This window comes from Crocodylus siamensis, chromosome 15 (assembly GCF_052110815.1).
Source record: "Crocodylus siamensis isolate JL-2025a chromosome 15, ASM5211081v1, whole genome shotgun sequence".
In the NCBI taxonomy this organism is placed as follows: domain Eukaryota; kingdom Metazoa; phylum Chordata; order Crocodylia; family Crocodylidae; genus Crocodylus; species Crocodylus siamensis.
In genome coordinates this window covers 25,802,430-25,821,101 of record NC_143409.1, presented here as the reverse complement: position 1 = coordinate 25,821,101, position 18,672 = coordinate 25,802,430, and the positions used below count along the sequence as shown (strand labels likewise).

The 18,672-nt window shown below is 50.6% G+C and overlaps 1 protein-coding gene across 3 annotated transcripts in view; it reads left to right on the top strand.

Annotated features, from left to right (window-relative positions):
• The first annotated feature begins 10,297 nt into the window (after positions 1 to 10,297).
• Positions 10,298 to 18,672, top strand: part of NEDD4 (NEDD4 E3 ubiquitin protein ligase) — a 124,210-nt gene continuing 115,835 nt past the window's right edge. The window contains exon 1 of one of the 3 annotated variants that reach the window (XM_090028452.1): positions 10,298 to 10,451. In XM_090028452.1, the coding sequence (XP_089884578.1) occupies positions 10,401 to 10,451 (51 nt within the window). In that variant the 5' untranslated portion in view covers positions 10,298 to 10,400. The remainder of the gene's footprint in view (positions 10,452 to 18,672) is intronic. The other 2 variants (XM_090028453.1, XM_090028456.1) reach the window with 2 other exon arrangements.

Below are 18,672 nucleotides of genomic sequence, written 5' to 3'. Positions count from 1 at the left end.
GTTAATTTGTTCTCACAGAAGTAATAATTGAGGCAAGGGAAGGCAACATTATTAAGATCAAGGAATGTTTTTTGTCAGGGGATTTTGCCACAGATTCTACTGACATTGGAATTACACAAGTTCTCCTTCAACGGTTAGAAATTTAAGTTTCATTCGGTGATGGAGAGGTCACACAACAATGACATAAATATAAAAGACAAACACAAGAGTTCAAAAGGGAATTAGGGAATTTAACTGGACAGCATATTTTTCCAATTAAATGCATATTCTTTTAGTCCTGTACTGAATCATGCCGTAAGTTGTTCCACTGAAGGGGTAATAATTTTTAGTTCAGCGTGTTTGTGTCTTTACTGCCATGCTTGACTGTAATGATGAGCCAACATGTGACCAACTAGTTCCTGAACCCCTTCAGTTAAATCAGATAAGAAAAGTGAAACTGAGGCAAAATGCAGAACAATATTTCAATACCAAGTTTTAGAAGTGTGTGATGTTTAATTTCAATTGCTAGTGATTCAAACCTCAAGGGACCAACAGGATCCAAGCAATGTTATATTGTTGCCTCATTAAATCAGCAATTATACATTCCTGAGAAGCATGATAGTTTGGCATTACATACTTTATGGAGTCAGCAATCCAAATAATATGCTTCATGAAGTTGAAGTGGATCTCAAGCACACTATAAGCCTCAAAGGATTTGTTCTGAAAGGGTTCTGACAAGTGTCCTGAGTGAAGGAACTGACTGATGAGTTGGAAATTAGAGAGAGTTCTCTGTAGAAGCAAATAAAAAAACCCACAAAGACAAAACAACCTTCTCACCAATCCTCCCCACAATTTAGAGTACAAAAGAAAAAGAAAATGTTTGATTATGAGGTCAAAGATGAACTGTTAACTAATTCAGGAATACCTAAAAAGTCCTTTTTTCTGCTGTGTTTTGGATATTGCTTGAATACAATCACTTGAAGAAAATGTTTTACAACTTAAGGAACACCACACATTTTTTTGGTGGAGGGAGAAGGCCCATGAAAATTCTGAAACAATGAGGATGTCCCACAAAGGCTTACAACAGCAAAGCATTAAGCGTATAGCTTGGCAAAAAGGCCTTCTCCAACAGAAACGCCCTAGATTTTGGTAATGAATTTTAGGCTATTGGCAGGAGACTGAAATCTGGAGCACATCCAAAAGCTGCATTGGAACTTCCATGTAAAAGTAAGCTTCTACCCTTATTCCCAAGCATATACTTTGCACTTAGGATTTTATTAATTTTATCAGACAGTACAGCTTTTCAAAACTTAATCTTATAAAGACAATTCTACATCCTATGATGGTTCAATTTTAGTTGGTGGCCTTATTTTAATTTCAATCAAAAGCCAAATGGTGGTGAGTATTGATCTGGTAAGGAAAAAATAAGTTTGCTAAAGATGCTAACTACTAATTCCAAAACTTTGTGAAAAAAGTCTTAAAAGAGCTAGTTGTGTGTTTGATTTTTAAGTTAATTCCTACATTATCTTCAATATAAAATAAAATCTAAGTCTCTTAGGCCATATTTACATGGTAAACATATCATACCCAGCAACAGCACGTTCAAACACACTGCACTGCTTCAGATGGACTACCTCCTAAACCAGAAAGAGGGTAGCTTTATCTATGTGGTACCTCAGGCAAGTCTATTAGTTCTGAGGAATGACAACGCCAAATAGCTTGCCACACCACTAATTAGCCCACCTCTTGTGATTGTGTAATTATCCCCTCCTCACACCAAGTAGGGACAAAAGAAAGTAGATACGGGCTTGGGGATCATGGTAAATAGGACCCCAAGACCATATTAATTTCTTAATTCCCCAAAGTAGATATGTTGGGGGATTAGGAAATCAATGGGGGAGGGGGGTAAAAATATTGCTGTCTAAGATAGAATATAGGCTAAAGCTGGTATAGATGGTAACCTCAAGTTGGAGCATTTTCAAAGGAAGTGAGAGACTTGAAATTTAAGCTGCTTTGTTTTAGGCATGCAAATTGATGTTTTTTTCTTCCCAGGAGAAGCTCCCAATCACTAGACTGGCGACAAAATTGGAATGGTGATATTTTCCTCCACCTATGTTGAAACTGGGGCAATGTGCAGAAAAAGGACTGCAAGAAACCTGGGGGCCAGACAGACAGTGAGCCTTACTGAGGAAGTCACTTGGCAGGTGAGGGAAATCCTGGGCTTTTTTGCCTGTTCCAATGTTGTTTATGCATTTTATCCAATTATTCCTTAATGCAAAATACATAAACTAATGTTGGGAGCAGGCACCAAGTCAGAACTCTTCTACCTCTCAGGTGAGTGACATTGCCAATAGACAAGAGTCAAACTCCTTCTTGCTTCCACTCCTTACAGACCTATGAATCTCACCTTCATAATGGCAGGAGCACTGTGAGTTCATCAAGTTCACTAGGTAATTTGATTAGTTACATAATACAGTGAGTAGCTAGATATCACTGATGCACAAAAGTAATTAATTATCATCAACAAACCTGAGGTACAGTTACTATGATACCATTTTTCACTGAATGAGAAACACTTAAATTAATTATTTTAATGCAGATAATCAGTTTTCATAAAAAGAGACTTTTTCAAGTAAAAGGAATAATTGGGGCTTGAAATCAGAAGTATTGCTGTGTCACTTTTGACAAGTCATTGTACCTCAAGCTTCAGTCTGCACAGACCTAAAATAGGGAAAACTTGTACCAATCCCTGAAAGGAGTTGCAAAAATTACTTAATATCTGTGAATCTAAAAGATACAACCATGAGAACCCTGATAGAAAGGTGTTATATAAATATGTAAATATGCCTGGGGCTGTGGGAGTAGCTTGGATTAGGGTTAAAGATAGAGATAGGTTTAGAGAAGCAAAAAGGTTTAGGGTTAGGGTGACCAATGACCATACATCCCAGTTTGGCGGGGACAGCCCCAGATTTTGTAGACTGACCTGGCAATCCAGCTGGTTGGTAAAAATTTAATCAAAACTCCCAGATTGGCACCACCCTGCTCACACATACCTAGCTCAGCTCCTTCTGAGCAGCAGCTGGAGGTGGGGGAGCAGGCTGAGCTGGACACTGGTCCTCCTGCCTGGGGCAGGGTTGGGGGAAGAGCACTGTTAGAGCACAGGCTGCTCACACGTTCACCTGCCTGCAGCCCAGTAGTCAGGATCAGGGAGCAACCATGGCCACGGCCACACAGAGCCCAGGTAAGGGCAGGGCTTCCCAAGGGATGGAGTCGGGGGACTCAGACCCCTGCCCTGAGGAGAGTGCAGGGTTCTTCCTCCTCTCTTACCCACCCAGCTGCCAGGGCCCCATGTTTGAGGGGATTGCTGTGGGCTCTGCCCTGAGTCTGTGGCCCTGGCCAGCTCTGTCCTGCTAGGCCTGGCTGCCTCCCTTCCCACCTTGCACCTATGGTACAATTCAAATTCAAGTTAAAAAATGCAATTAGTTACATTTTATTTGTTACTGCTACTGCCTACCTGCCTAGTGCACCATGCTACTCCACCTCCACCTCTGCCTGTAGTAGCACCACTGACTTGGGAAGATATGTGTGTGTGGGGGGAATAGTGTCCCAGATTTTTCATGGTCCCATATGGTCATCCTATTTAAAGCTGCCTTGGGATTAGTAGGACTCCTGGGGTTACATTTAGGACAGAGGTAGGTAAGGCAGCCCAAACAAATAGTAAGCGGAATGGTCCCTGCTCCTTTTCTTCCCACCCCCCACATCTAAGTTTGGATCTGGGAGAGTTTCTAGCAGAGGAGTTACCCTGGGCAGTGGGACAGTTCCTCTTGTTCCACAGCTGTTCTGGCAGTTAGGGATCTCCTGGCTTGGCTTAGGGATGGGTTTTGTAGTCAGATATCATCATGACAACATCACTCAGCACTGTGTAAGAAAAATGATTCCATGATAAGATCTCAGGAACACTGTTGCTGTTTCTCTCAGCACATATATACGTCTCTGTAACAAGATTCAAACCCTACCGTCATTAGTAATAGGTTGCCTAACTGTGGATTTTGGCTTGTGTTGCTGTGTCTGTTTTGGATAGTTCATACCTCTTTTCATCTGGACAGAACATGCAAACTAGAAGTTATGGGACATTAATGTTGGACCTGTCAACAGTGACACTGTCCCTCTGTTATTCAATTTAGTTTATCTTCTTTTTGCCCTGTTATAATTTTTAGCAGGTCTAGAAACTCATCCTTTCTAATGTGTTGTGAAATTATGCCTCTCAGGAAGTAAATGTGTGAAGTTTTATGTTCTTGCCAAAAAAAGAATAATTTACAGCTACAATGATTGTTCATAAGGAAAAATCTTCGTTAAATGGCATTTCAAGTTGTCTCGGAGTGCTGCTGCTTCCCATAACTTTCCAGAATAAGCAAATAGCAAGTGTAAAACTTAAGTTTATGAAATGCCTGGTTAAGGGAATGCTGCTCATACCCCAAAACTATACAAATTTAATCCTGGCCCTGTACAGATGACAATAAGCGTGGGGAACAGAACAACACTTTAATGTAATGGGATGTGTAATTAGCTCAGCCTAAGAGCACCTGCAAACACTGGCAACGTGTAGGGGGTGTATGTGGGGGCATGTGCACCCTCTGAGTGCGGTGGTGCACCCCCTGCAAAAAGGCACTGCCAACACTGCCCCCCACTCACTGCTGCCACACTCCTGCTGCCACCACCTTCAGGAGTTCGCTGTGCCCCCCAACCTCCAAGGGCACACGGCGTTCATGCCTGCAAAGGTGTTAGGCACAAAGGAGAACCACAAAAGGAGAGCTTCCTTCGGCTGATGGCTGACTGGCAGGCAGGGAGAACAAATTGTTAGGTTTTATAGTTGCAGAGATTGGCTGGCTAGGGTCTGGATCTTAAGAATACTGCTGTGTATTCAAATCTCCCTGTACAAAGATACGTGATGGGCCTGTGTGAAGCGGAAAGTATTCACTTCGGATTCAACGGGACAGTGATTCAATTCAGTGATTTGAATCACTGTCCTCATTCAATTTGACCAAATCCAAATCTGAAGATATTGGCGCTGAATCTTATTTGGCTATAGACTATACAGGCAGGTAGTGCAAGTGGGAGCAGCTGGGGAAGCAGTTGGACAAGCCCCAGCTTGAACTGGCAGCCCTGGGAGAAGCCACAGTTCGTTCAGCAGGTCCCCCGGCTGTCCCCTCGCCGGGGCGAGACAGGCAGTGCTGACAGCCCCAGGAGAAACCGCGGGGGCTGGAGGGAATGATTAGGGACTTGGGGGGATTGAACCGGGAGCTGGGGGGAATGATTGGGGGCTGGGGGAACAAATAGGGGCTTCCCCCCAGCTCCCAGTTTGATCCCCCAGCTTCCAATCATTCCCCCCACCCATTGCACTTTTTCCCAGTGCTGCCATCACTTCCTGCTTCGCCCCAGTGGGAGGGCAGCCAAGGGAGCAGCCGGATAAGCCATGGCTTGAACTGGCAGCCCTGGGAAAAGCCAGGGGAGCTGGGAGGAATGATTGGGAGCTAAGGGATCAAACCGGGAGCTGGGGAATTGAACTGGGAGCTGGGGGGAAGCCCCTGTTCATTCCCCAAGCCCCCAGTCACTCTCGCCAGCTCCCAGTTCAATTGCCCAGTTCCCGGTTCGATCCCCCAGCCCCATAGCTTCTCCCAGGGCTGCCAGCACTGCTGCCTTACCCTGGAGGGGGGCAGCCAGGGAAGCAGTTGGATGAGCTGTGGCTTCTTCCAGGGCTGCCATCTCAAGCCGGGGCTCATCCAGCTGCTCCCCCAGCTGCTCCTGTTGGCACTGCCTAGTGAACAGCCAGACAAAATATGGCCCATGGGCCGGATCTGGCCTGTCAGGCCATTCTATCTGGCCCGCGGCAACCCTAAAACATTTAGTAAATTAATATTTATTGGCCCCAGCTCCCTGTCAGAGCTGGCTGGAGCCAGTGGCAGTGGAGGGGGATGGGGCCACAGGGGGACACGAGGACACTTCCCAGCCAAGACAGGTGATGAGCATAAGAAGTACACAGGTAAGTGACAGGGGCCGGATAGTCCTGGGATCAGGGAGGTGGTGTATGCACCCCTATGAGGACTTAAATGCCTCTACACTAATGCTCGTAGTATGGGGAAGAAGCAGGAGGAACTTGCCTTCCTGGTAGCTAACACAAACCCAGACATAGTGTGGCTCACTGAAATCTGGTGGGATTCAACTCATGATTGGGTGGTAAACATCAAGGACTCGAGACTGTACAGGCAGGATAGAACAGGGAGGAAAGGTGGGGGTGTAGTGCTGTAAATCAGAGAGCAACACATGTCCTCAACAAACAGCAATGGGTCAGAGGAGGGGCAAACTGAAGTGCTCTGGGTTAGAATACAAGGGGGTTGGGGGGGGGGAAGGGACTTAACGGTGGGTGTCTACTATTGACCAACCAACCGGGGGAAGAGCTGGACCAGGAATTCTCAGGCCAGCTTGTGGAGGCAGTTAAGTCAAGGGACATGGTCATCATGGGCGACCTAAACTACCCGGACATCTGCTGGGAGGAGCAGTCAACCAGGTCTGACTGCTCAGGTGGGTTCCTTGCCAAGATACAGGACCTCCACCTAACCCAGGAGGTGCACAGTCCCACCAGAGAAAATGCTTTGCTGGACCTGCGGGTTCTCGCCTACCTGGGCAATAGTGATCATTGCCTACTGGAATTCACCACCCAGTGCAGGGTGTCAAAGGCCTGCATCAAGACAGCAGCCATTGACTTCAGGAGGGCTGATTTCAATGAGTTAAGGAGATTAGTCTGGGAGGCACCGAGGTCCTGTAGGGTAGGGGAGTTGGGAGCTCGAGACAAGTGGTCGTTTCTTAAGGAGACAATCCTCCGAGCCCAAAGGGTGATAGTCCCAACGTGAATCAAAGGGGGCAAGAGTGCTCAAAAGCCCCCATGGCTCACCAAAGGCATTCAGGAATGTCTGAAAGCTAAAAAGGAGGCATACATCCGACGGAAGGGAGAGGCCATCACCAAGGAGGATTATATGTCCATTGCTTGTGACTGGAGAGGGACTATTAGGAAGGCTAAGGCAGAGAAGAACTAGGACTGGTGACCAGGATCAAAGATAACAAGAAGTCCCTTTTTATATACATAGGGAGTAAAAAGAAGGCACCAGGTAATGTGGGGCCCCTGCAGGACATGCTTGGCAACCTGGCGGTTGCTCCAGACGATAAAGCTGACCTCTTTAACAAATTCTTTCTCTCCATTTTTCTGAGCAGGAACCGGGACATCCCCCGCACTGAGATCCTATAAGCACCCAAGAGAGGCACAGCCCTGCACCGCGGGAGCCCCAGCGTAACAAAAACCAATAGAAACTACAACAAAAAAGGGAACACTACAAGTGAGAGGCAAAAGAAAAAGCAAAGTAAAGAGAGGCACCCATGGAGGGGAAGTCCCATGCCCCCTTCACCCCTATGCCGGCATGTCCCCTGGGCTGGGGTCCACGCCTTCGCCCTGGCTGGGGTCTATATGACCCCTCCGGGATCCACCTCTTCCCTAAACTGCAGCACCTGCTGCCCCCCTGCCAGGTTGCCTGATCCCCACCGGTCTTTCCCGGTGCAGGGATTTCCCCCAACGTCTACTACGGCCGATGCAGCTGCTGGCTTCGTACCAGCTCCTTTAATCTTCACCAGTCTTCCCCGGTATGAAGATCCCTCGTGGCTCCCTCTGCCACTGCTGCTGCCAGCTTCCCTGCCAGCTCCTTTGATCTTCACCCATCTTCCCTGGCACAAAGATCCTCCGTGGCTCCTTCTGCTGCCGCTGCAGCTGTTGGATGTGGTGCCTGGGCACACCCCACACAGCAGTTCCCCGCCGCTCCTACGCTCCGCGCACCCCCACTCGCGCTTACGGGGCCAGTTTTTATCTTCGCCAGGTGATGTCTCTTCCTGACATCACTCGGCTGATAAACCACGTGGGCGGTTTTCCCTGGCATGCCTCCTCACTACCCTGGACTCCTGCAACAGGTAGGTTTTTTTCTATTCTTACTTCCCCCTGGGGTCTGCCTCTGACTGAGGCTTCCCCTTTGGTCAGCCCTGCATCCCTGGGACAGATGGGATTCAATACTGACAAGTGCAAGGTACTGTACCTAGGGAGGAAGAACCAGCAGCATACCTAAAGGCTGGGGAACACCCTTCTTGTCAGCACAAAGGCAGAAATGGATCTTGGGAGTCATTATTGATTGCAAGGTGAAGATGGGCTGCCAATGTGAGGACATGGTCAGTAAGGCTAACCGCACCTTGTCATGCATCCACAGATGCATCACAAGCAGGTCCAAGGAGGTGATCCTCCCCCTCTGTGAGACACTGGTCAGGCCACAGTTGGAGTAGTGTCCAGTTCTGGGCGCTGCACTTCAGGAGGGATGTGGACAGCACTGAGAGGGTCCAAAGGTAGGCCACTCACATGGTGAGGGGGCAGCAGGGCAGGCCCTATGAGAGGTTATGGGACCTGAACCTGTTCAGCCTCCACAAGAGAAGGCTGAGAGGGGATCTGGTGGCCATCTATAAACTTACCAAGGGGGACCAGCGGGAAATGGGAGAGTCCTTGTTCCCCCAAGCACCACTAGGAGTAACTAGGAATAATGGCTACAAGTTGACTGAGAGTAGGTTCAGGCTAGATATCAGGACGCGCTACTTCAGTCAGGGCGGCTAGGATCTGGAACCAACTTCCAAGGGAAGCGGTGCTCACTCCTACCCTAGGGGTCTTCAAAAGGGGGCTAGATAATCATTTGACCCCAGCATTCCTTCCTGCCCATGGCAGGGGATCAGACTTGATGATCTGCTCAGGTCCCTTCCAACCCTACCAACTATGAAACTAGGACCCAGAGAGCCATCACAAAGCTTGCAGGCTTGAGCAGCACAGCTCAGCCCAGCCTAGCAAGTGTGGGGGCCGCAGCTGCTGCCACTGTGTACAGCTTCGATGGGTGAGCCCAGAGCCAGTGTGGGGCCCAGGCTGGCAGTGGGGCTAGGTTACAAGCTCGTGCTGAGTGTGGGGGAAAAGCAGCCCCTAACCCACCCCGTGGCTCGTGCTCCCTACTGTAGCCGCCGGCTGTATTTTGCCCACCCCTGTTCTAGGTACATAGCAAAAGTAGATGGCTAAACTACAAAAGCAACAGCAAACACAGACGCTCCTCCTGCAAGTTGTAGAAACTGCAGGGTGTGCAATTTGCCATAGAACAATAGCGGCAGGAAGCAGTTTTAGGAACAAGAATGTTATAGAAACAGCTTGGCCTGTTGGACTCTGGAATCTTGCTGTTGATGGAGAAGATAACGGAAGCAGGTTGGTCCTCGGTGCAGAAATGCTAGGACCAAAATGCTAGGTCGTGGTCTTTCCTCTGGATTCTCAAACTAGCAGTTGGAAGGCATCCACATGGGCAACTTGTACAGTAGTTTTTTTCTGACAAAATCAGCTCAGGCTGGAATGTTAGCAAGTATAGGGGTCAAAGTCCCTAGAAAAAAACATTATTAATGGCTTCCCTGCTATTGTTCCTCTTTGGCTTCCTGGTTAACCTGTCTGTTAGAAAGCTACATTCCTTAAGCAACTCCTTAGACAGCCTCAAAGAACAGAATGAAGAACAGATGCAAAACGAGCTAAGGAAACCATGTTAAAGACAGACTCCCTCCAAACAGTCCCTTTCAGTTCAACCCAAACTGAATGGGCACCTGGCTTTTCAAATAGCTTGAGAGAGGGGTGGAAACTATGTCTGACTTCAACTACACCATCCAGCCACTCATTTTGTTCCCTGAGCCCAGTCTATACTACATCTGTACTAAATGTTTGTATTTCATACCATTCCCACCCCGCCACACACAGTTTCTGCTTGTTGGCTAGTTGGGGATCTTTTCTTGGGAGATAGATAACAGCAGCAGCTTTCAGGGAGGGCAAACTGGATGACCGCCCAAGGCCCTACACTTTAGGCAGGCCAACTTTTTTGGGAGGTGTGAAGTTTTTGCAAGGAAGTGGCTCTGTATTTTAACCCTCGACTATTTAGGTCACCCCCCCCCAAAAAAAAACATTAAAAGACCCACGATACAACTGTGGTGGGTTCATATTTACCAGAGCCATATAGCTCTGGGAGAAGCTTCTCCCATAACGGCAGAGCTCTACCCTGGCCTACATCGCTGCGCTCAGGCCTGAGGACGGATGCGTGGCTCCGCGACGCTCGGCGCGCTTTATCGCAGTCACGTAGCTGCTGCAACAACAGACTCGACGCCCGACGAAACCCCTGCCCCCGAGGCTCCGCCCGCCGCAGGCCCCTGAGGGACTGCCGTTGGGAAGGGGCGGGGCCAGCGCTGCGCGCGGGAGGGGCGGGGCCAACACGGCGACGGGCGGGGCCGAGAGGGTCCCGGTGCCCGGCAGTGCCGAGCGCGGAGGCACCATGGCGGCCTCTCCCGTGGAGCCGCTGATGCTGGGGCTGGCGGGGGACGAGGTGAGGCCGGGCCCCAGGGAGCCGCCGCAATGTGGGAGCGCGGCCGCCCGCTGCACTCCCGGGGTCCCTCGTGGGTGGAGGCGGGTGGATCTCTCCTGCCGGGGGGCGGTGTCTCCCAGCCGAGCGAGGGGCCGGGGCCGGGGCCGGGGCCGAGCGGGGATGCCGCAGGGGCGGGGCGCGGCTTGGGTCCCGAGGTGCCCCCCCCTCCTCCCCCCCCCGCGGGTTATTCCTGGCAGGGCTCAGGCAGCGCCTGAGTTCCCCCTGTTCATCGCCTGCTGAGGAGGAAGCGCGGGGCGGCCCGTGGCCGGGGTGGGCTCGGGGGCTCCCGCCGCCTGAGGGCCCGGCTTGCCTGGACAGGGTCCAAGGGCTGGTGTCGGAGTTTGCCCTTCGCCTCTCTCCGCAAGGCTCCGCGCCTGCTGTCCTGAGTCTGCCTCTTCCTTTCTGATGAAGACTAATCGCTGTGCTCGTCACAGGCGTGTGGTGTAGCAAGTCTGTGAGCGTTTACTTCCCTGGGGTTAGATGATAGCCTGTTGGGGCAGCTGCTGGCTGTCTGCAGGGGCTGTGGTAGCCTGTTGCGTGGCCAGCTCCCAACAAACCTTTGTAACTCTCTTTGTTACGTTCAGTAAAGGGAAGAGGAAGCCTTTGAGTGCTGGGCAAACTGGAAGTGGAGTCTGTAGCTACATGGTGTACACAGGTGTAAGGATAAGTATGTAATGTAAGGTTCCTCTTACATGTGAGCAGGGAGGAGATGCAAGGTTACAAAGAGGAAATTTGGTAACTTTATTCAAAGAGACTTAATTTTTGCATTTGAAAATTGTTCTGTGGGGGTGTCTACAAGGCTGTTTGAGACCCAACAGGATATGTTGCCTTGCAGGATGCTTTCTTTGCCCAAGAGTGACAAGAATAATGAATGCTCTTCTGTTATCCTGTTGATACAGGCCTGTGTAAATGGGCTAGCCTTCTGTGCTTTGAAGGAGTGTGTAATTTTCAGAAAGTTTAAGTGTTAGCTTTAGTTTACTGTGGTAGTTGTCTGGTTTCTAAATGTGTGCGGTTTCTGGGGAAGTCTCCGTAGCCTTGAGTGTCTGTAAGACTTAGAAATCCCACTGGGTTGGGATTCTGTTAGCTGGTAGCACTACCTCTTACGTTTACTTTGCCCTACCTGTTACACTGTTTTAAGTTGCTTAAAACTGAGCTTACTAACCACTTGGATGAATGTTTTACCATGCTCCCAGTGGAAAAATAGATTTCGTATATCAGTATAAGAAGAGTTAAGTCAAAACTGTGCAAGATCAAGCTGAAGAAAAATTTATTTTACCAATAGTATATTTTGAGGTGCTTTGGACAGTGGAAGTGTCCCTGTGCTTTGGAGCAGATTCAAAATTTGGATGGCCTTTGTGCTAGGTATCTTTTACTGTCCCTAAGAAAATACTTCCAAATATGATAAAATGACAAGCTTTGGGAAGTGCACTGTGTACTCAGACTTTGATTACTTTTTTTAAGCAGAAGAAAATATAGAATCATAGAATCAGTGAGTCGGAAGGGACCTAGACAGATCACCGAGTCTGACCCCCTACCATGGGCAGGAAGGAGCACTGCGGGTGGCAGGGGTCATAAGACCCCAGCCAGGTGCCTGTCCAGTCTCCTCTTGAAGATTTCCAGGGAAGGTGAGAGCACCACCTATTCCAGGCTCTGGCCACCCTTACAGTGAAGTAGTTCTTCCTAATATCTAACCTAAACCTATCCTCCTTCAGCTTGTGGCCATTGTTCCTGGTGACTCCAAGGGGGGCCCTGGTGAACAGACTGTCCCCGAGTCCCTGCTGCTGGCCCCTGATAAGGTTGTAGGCAGCCACAAGATCCCCCCTCAATCTCCTCTTGCGGAGACTGAAGAGATTCAGGTCCCTCAGCCTCTCCTCATAGGGCTGGCCACAGAGGCCCTCAACCATACGAGTGGCCCTCCTCTGGACCGTCTCCAGGTTTTCCACGTCCTTCTTCAGGTGCGATGCCCAGAACTGGACTCAGTACTCCAGCTGTGGCCTGACCAGCACCACGTAGAGTGGGAGCAAAACCTCTCTGGACCTGTTAGTGATGCCCCTGTTGATGTATGACAGGGTGCGGTTGGCTCTGCCTATTGCTTCGTCGCATTGGCGACTCGTATTCATCGTGGAGTCAATCCTGACTCTAAGATCCCTCTCTGCCTCTGTGCTGCTGAGAGGGTCAGCCCCTAACCTATAACGATAATGCTCGGTCCCTCGCCCCAGGTGCAGCACTCTGCACTTGTCCTTGTTGAACCGCATCCTGTTCAGATCCGCCCACTTCTCCAACGTATCCAGGTCTGCCTGGATGCGGTCCCTGCCTGCTGGTATATTCGCTTTACCCCACAGCTTTACCCCACATCAGCGAACTTGAACAGGGTGCTTTCCACACCCTCGTCCAGGTCACTAATGAAGATGTTGAACAGCACTGGCCCAAGGACTGAGCCCTGGGAGACTCCGCTGCCCACACCCTCCCAGGTCGACATCAACCCATCCACCACCACCCTCTGGGTTCACCCCTGGAGCCAGTTTGCCACCCATGTGACTGTGCATTTGTCAGTGCCGTAGTCCCTCAGCTTTCCCACCAGAATTGGGTGGGACACTGTATCAAAGGCCTTCTGGAAGTCCAAGAAGATGACATCAACTTCCTCCTTCCCATCTAAGCTCTTTGTTACCTGGTCTTAGAAAGAGACCGGGTTAGTTGGGCAGGATCAGCTTTGCACGAACCCATGCTGGTTACCCCTCAACATCACTTCCCCTGCAGGGCTCTCTGTGGCCCTTGATAATTTTTTCAAAGACCTTCCCCAGGATAGAAGTGAGGCTGACTGGCCTGAAATTGCCAGGCTCTTCCTTCCTCCCCTTCTTGAAAATAGGGACCACATTGGGCCTTTTCCAGTCCTTAGGGCACCAGGAGTCCTCGAACAGCCGTGCCAATGGCTCTGCAATGACACCAGCCAATTTCCTCAGCACCAGTGAATGAAGGTCATCTGGGCCTGCTGGCTTGGGCACATCTAATCCCTCCAGGTAGTCCTTAACTAGGTCTGAATTAACAGTTGGGGACTCGCATCCTTCTCGGGCTTCTCTGCGCTGTCATCTGGGAGCACCCCATTGTCAGCGACAGGAACACAGAGACAAAGAACTTGTTAAAGAGTTCTGCCTTCTCTCGTGCGTCCGTCACCAACTGCCCTGCCCCTCCTCGTAGGGGTCCAGTGTTACCCTGAGACTTCTTCTTGCTGCCTATGTACTTGAAAAAGGACTTTTTGTTATCCTTAACTCCAGAAGCTAATCTAAGCTCCAGTGCTGCTTTAGCCTTCCTCACCAAATCCCTACAAGCTTGGGTCAGGGAGGTGTACTCCTCCTTGGTCCCTGCCCCCTGCTTCCACCACCAGTACACTTTTTTTTTTTTGCCTTCAGGCCAGCCTGGATATCCACGCTAAGCCATGAAGGTTTCTTGGACCCTTTTCCCACCTTCCTGTGCAGAGGAATTCTGTCCTGCTGCACCCCAAGGATAGCCTTCTTGAGGAAGGACCACCTTTCCTGGACCCCCATACTAGCTACACCCTGGGCTCTGAGTGCCTCCCTTACTACTGCCCTGAGCACATCGAAGTTGGCTTTCCTAAAGTCAAGGATTTGTGCTGTGCTAGTTACCCTCCCTACCTTTCTCTGACTAGCAAACTGAATCATTTTATGATCACTGTCCCCTAGCCTCCCTTGTACTAGCACTTCTCCTACCAGGTCGTCCCCAGAGGCTAACACCAGATCCAGTATGGAGTTTTCCCTAGTGGGGACAAATACCTCCTGCACAAGGTGTAGGTCCTGTAGGCAAGTCAGGAACCTTTGTGAGTGGCTAGACCTGGCCGACTGCTCCTCCCAGTTGATGTCAGGGTAATTCATATCCCCCATGACCACAACATCCTTTGCACGCAAGGCCTCCCCCAGCTGCCTGGAGAATTCCAGATCCAGCTCTTCCTCCTGACGTGGTGGCCTGTAGTAAACCCCTACCACCAGATCCCTTTCCCCCTCCTCTCCTTGAAGTTTGACCCGCAGGGTCTCAGTTAAGCCTTCTTCTGGTCCCATTCCAGGACCTTGGTTGTCATGGGTGACTTCAATTACCCGGACATCTCGTGGGAAGATCGCTCAGCTAAATCTGAGCGGGCGCAAAGCTTTCTCTCGTGCGTGGATGACCTCTACCTGACTCAAGAAGTCTATGGGCCAACGAGAGGCAAAGCGCCGCTTGACTTGGTACTGGCTACGGGGGACGACCTAATCAGCGACCTAGTGATCGATGGGAAGTTGGGTGACAGCGACCACGAGCTGATCACCTTCACCATCCGCCGTAAAGCTGGCAAGTCAGTCAGCAACACAGAAGTCCTTGACTTCAGAAAAGCTGACTTTGACAAGCTGAAGAGGCTTGTCGGTCAGGCCCTCAGGGACCATGACCCCAGGGAGATGGGAGTTCAAGAAGAGTGGTTGCTTCTCAAGGAAGCGATCCTCAATGCACAAGCTAAATCTATTCCAACACGGAGGAAAGGCAGCAAGAAGGCACAGCAGCCCCCCTGGCTCTCCAGAGACCTAGCGGACCTACTGTGGCTAAAAAGGAAAGCCTACAAAGGATGGAGGACGGGATTCACCTCCAAGGAGGATTACTCCACGCTGGTCCGGTCCTGCAAGGACCAAACCAGGAAAGCCAAGGCTGCAACTGAACTCCAACTAGCTTCAGGCATCAAGGACAACAAAAAGTCCTTTTTCAGATATGTGGGGAGCCAGAGGAAAAGCAAGGGCAATGTTGGACCCCTGCTAAACCAGATGGGACAACTGATGCCCAGGAAAAAGCCAACCTATTAAATAGGTACTTTGCGTCAGTCTTTCATCAGTCACACAGGATGCCCATGCCTGCTATGGGACAGGGAGATCTGGGTGAGGGGGATCCCCTACCCTCCATCAATGCTGACCTGGTGAAGGAACACCTTGAGAAGCTGGATACCTTCAAGTCAGCTGGCCCTGATAATCTGCACCCCAGGGTACTCAAGGAGCTGGCGAGCGTCATAGCCCAGCCCCTGGCACGGATCTTTGAAAACTCCTGGCGCTCTGGTGTAGTGCCCGAAGACTGGAAGAAGGCCAATGTGGTGCCGATCTTCAAGAAAGGGAGGAGAGCGGATCCGGCTAACTACAGGCCCGTTAGCCTGACTTGTATCCTGGGGAAGATCCTAGAAAAGTTTATTAAGGAGGCCATCCTTGAGGGACTGGCCCAGGCTAACATTCTAAGGGACAGCCAGCACGGGTTTGTTGCGGATAGGTCTTGTTTGACCAATCTCATTTCCTTCTATGACCAGGTGACCTATCACCTGGACGAGGGAGAAGAGATTGACGTCATATATCTTGACTTCAAAAAAGCTTTTGATCTGGTATCCCACGATCACCTCTTGGCCAAACTGGCCAGTTGTGGTCTTGGCTCCACCATGATCTGCTGGCTGGGAAATTGGCTTCGTGGTCGTACCCAGAGGGTTGTGTTTGATGGCAGTCACTCATCATGGTGCCCTGTGATCAGTGGGGTCCCTCAAGGCTCTGTCCTGGGACCCATACTGTTCAACATCTTCATTAACGATGTGGACATTGGAGTCGGGAGTGGACTGGCTAAGTTCGCCGATGACACCAAACTTTGGGGCAAAGCATCCACGCCAGAAGATAGGCGGGTGATCCAGGCTGACCTGGACAAGCTCAGCAAATGGGCAGACGAGAACCTGATGGTGTTTAACACCGAAAAATGCAAGGTTCTCCACCTTGGGAGGAAAAACCTGCAGCACCCTTATAGGCTCGGCAGTGCTACGTTGGTTAGCACTATAGAAGAAAAAGACTTGGGGGTCATCATTGACCACAAGATGAACATGAGCCTGCAATGCGATGCTGCGGCTAGTAAAGCGACCAAAAGGCTGGCGTGCATCCATAGATGCTTCTCGAGCAAATCCCGGGACGTCATTCTCCCCTCGTACTCGGCCTTGGTGAGGCCGCAGCTGGAGTACTGCGTCTAGGTTTGGGCTCCACAATTCAAAAAGGATGTGGAGAAGCTTGAGAGAGTCCAGAGGAGAGCCACGTGCATGATCAGAGGTCAGGAAAACAGATCTTACGATGACAGGCTGAGAGACATGGGACTCTTTAGCCTGGAAAAGCGTAGGCTCAGGGGTGATCTGATGGCCACCTATAAGTTTATCAGGGGTGACCACCAGGATCTGGGGGAACGTTTGTTCACCAGAGCGCCCCAAGGGATGACTAGGTCGAATGGTCACAAACTCCTGCAAGACCGTTTCAGGCTGGACATAAGGAAGAATTTCTTTACTGTCCGAGCCCCCAAGGTCTGGAACAGTCTGCACAACCACCCCCCACCCTTTTTCCACTTCCTGTCTCTTCTAAACATCCTATAGCCCTCTATGTCTACTGCCCAGTCATAAGTTTCATCCCGCCATGTCTCCACTAGGCCAACCAGGTTGATTTTAACTACTTGCAAGCAGGAGAGCAAGCTCCTCCTGCTTGTTCCCCATGCTTCTTGCATTAGTGAAGAGACACCTTAATCCCCCTGTGGGAGCCCTGGGCACCTCCTCTTCCTGAGGCGCAACTGGTTCCTAGGTATATACCCGAGCCCTTACCTGGGCAGGTCCTACACCTGGTTGATTTATCTCTTGCTCCTGTGGATCCCCATCCCCCAATGAACTTAGTTTAAAGCCTGCCGGAGGAAGTCAACTAGCCTGTAAAAAAAAAACCTCTTACCTTTGGGGGAGAGATGGAGACCATCACACCCCAGGACGCCCTCTGCTCTGAAGTGCGGGTCGTGGTCCAGGAAGCCAAATCCGGCATGATGACACCAACGCCAGAGGCGCCAGTTCATCTCACAGATGCAGGTGCTTTGCCACTGATGGCCTTCACTTACCGGGAGGAGGGATGAAAAGACCACCTGGGCCCCCAACTCTCTAAGCATGGGCCCCAGAACCACGTAGTCATCCGTGATCTGGTCCAGACTACTCCGGGCCATATCATAGGTTCCCATGTGGATGAGGACCATAGGATAGTAGTCGGAAGGCCAGATGAGGTCAGTGATCTTCCTTGTGATGTCCCCAATCTTGGCTCCTGAGAGACGGTATGCTTCTCTCACATTGGGGTCTGTGCAGCGGATGGGTCCCTCCGTTCCTCTGAGGAGGGAGTCCCTTATGACGATGACCCGCCGTCTCTTCCTCTGGGGCACTGGATGATGCTCAGGTGGTACAGATGCCGGCTTGTTGGATGAGAGCATGGCTTCCTCCCTTCCTCACACACAGTCTCCTCTAGTGCTGCCAGGGCCACATATCTGTTCCCCAGTTGTACTAGGGTGACAGTTAATGCAGCTGCGCGCCACCTGCGACACTGCCTGGCCCTGGAGGTGACCATCCTCCATTCATCTCCTGCAGACTCCTGGGTGGTGACAGCTTGAGGGGACGGGCCCTGCAAAGACAGAAAGTACCCATCAGTCTCATCCTCCATGGCCCTGATCCCCCGGAGCCTGCTCACCTCCGCCTGGAGCTCTCTCACCTGACCCTCCAGTGCCACAACCCTGGCACAGGTGGGACAGGTGAGAGAAGCCCCTGCTCCCACATCCCCACCCCCCGGCCCCAGGAACCAAGCCAGGCGGCCCCGCCTGTGTGGAAGCCTCACTGGTCCCTGGACCAGGAGGCAGCTGTGGGGCAGGAGCCTGAAGATTCTTTGCTTACCCTTTCACACCTTCGATATGTCATTGTCTGTGTGCTCTCCCCATGGAGAATAAGCATGTTCCAACCCTGGTCAAGGGATTTGCTTATGACTCACTTTCTTCTGCCTTGCTGCCTGGATACCTGGAAGAATGGAAACTGTCTGTATGGCTATAATGTAGAAGGGACAAAAGCTGGACTGTGAAAGGGGAAAGAAATAATTTAGGTTAAGGAGTTGGATGGTAGCATGTGTGGGAGCTCGAGGAGACTAGGGCTGGTAGTGGTGAGGTCTGATACTAGGAAACAAAGTAAATGTGGTGAGGGAGAGTAGGAGGCAAGTGACTGTGGGTGAGGAGGAAAGAAAAGGTAACTGATATCAGATGAGGAGATGGGAGAGAGGGAGAGTCAGAGGAAAGTAGGGCTAGGAGGGACCTCAGGAGATAATCTAGTCTAGCTACTGGCTAAGCCATCCCAGCC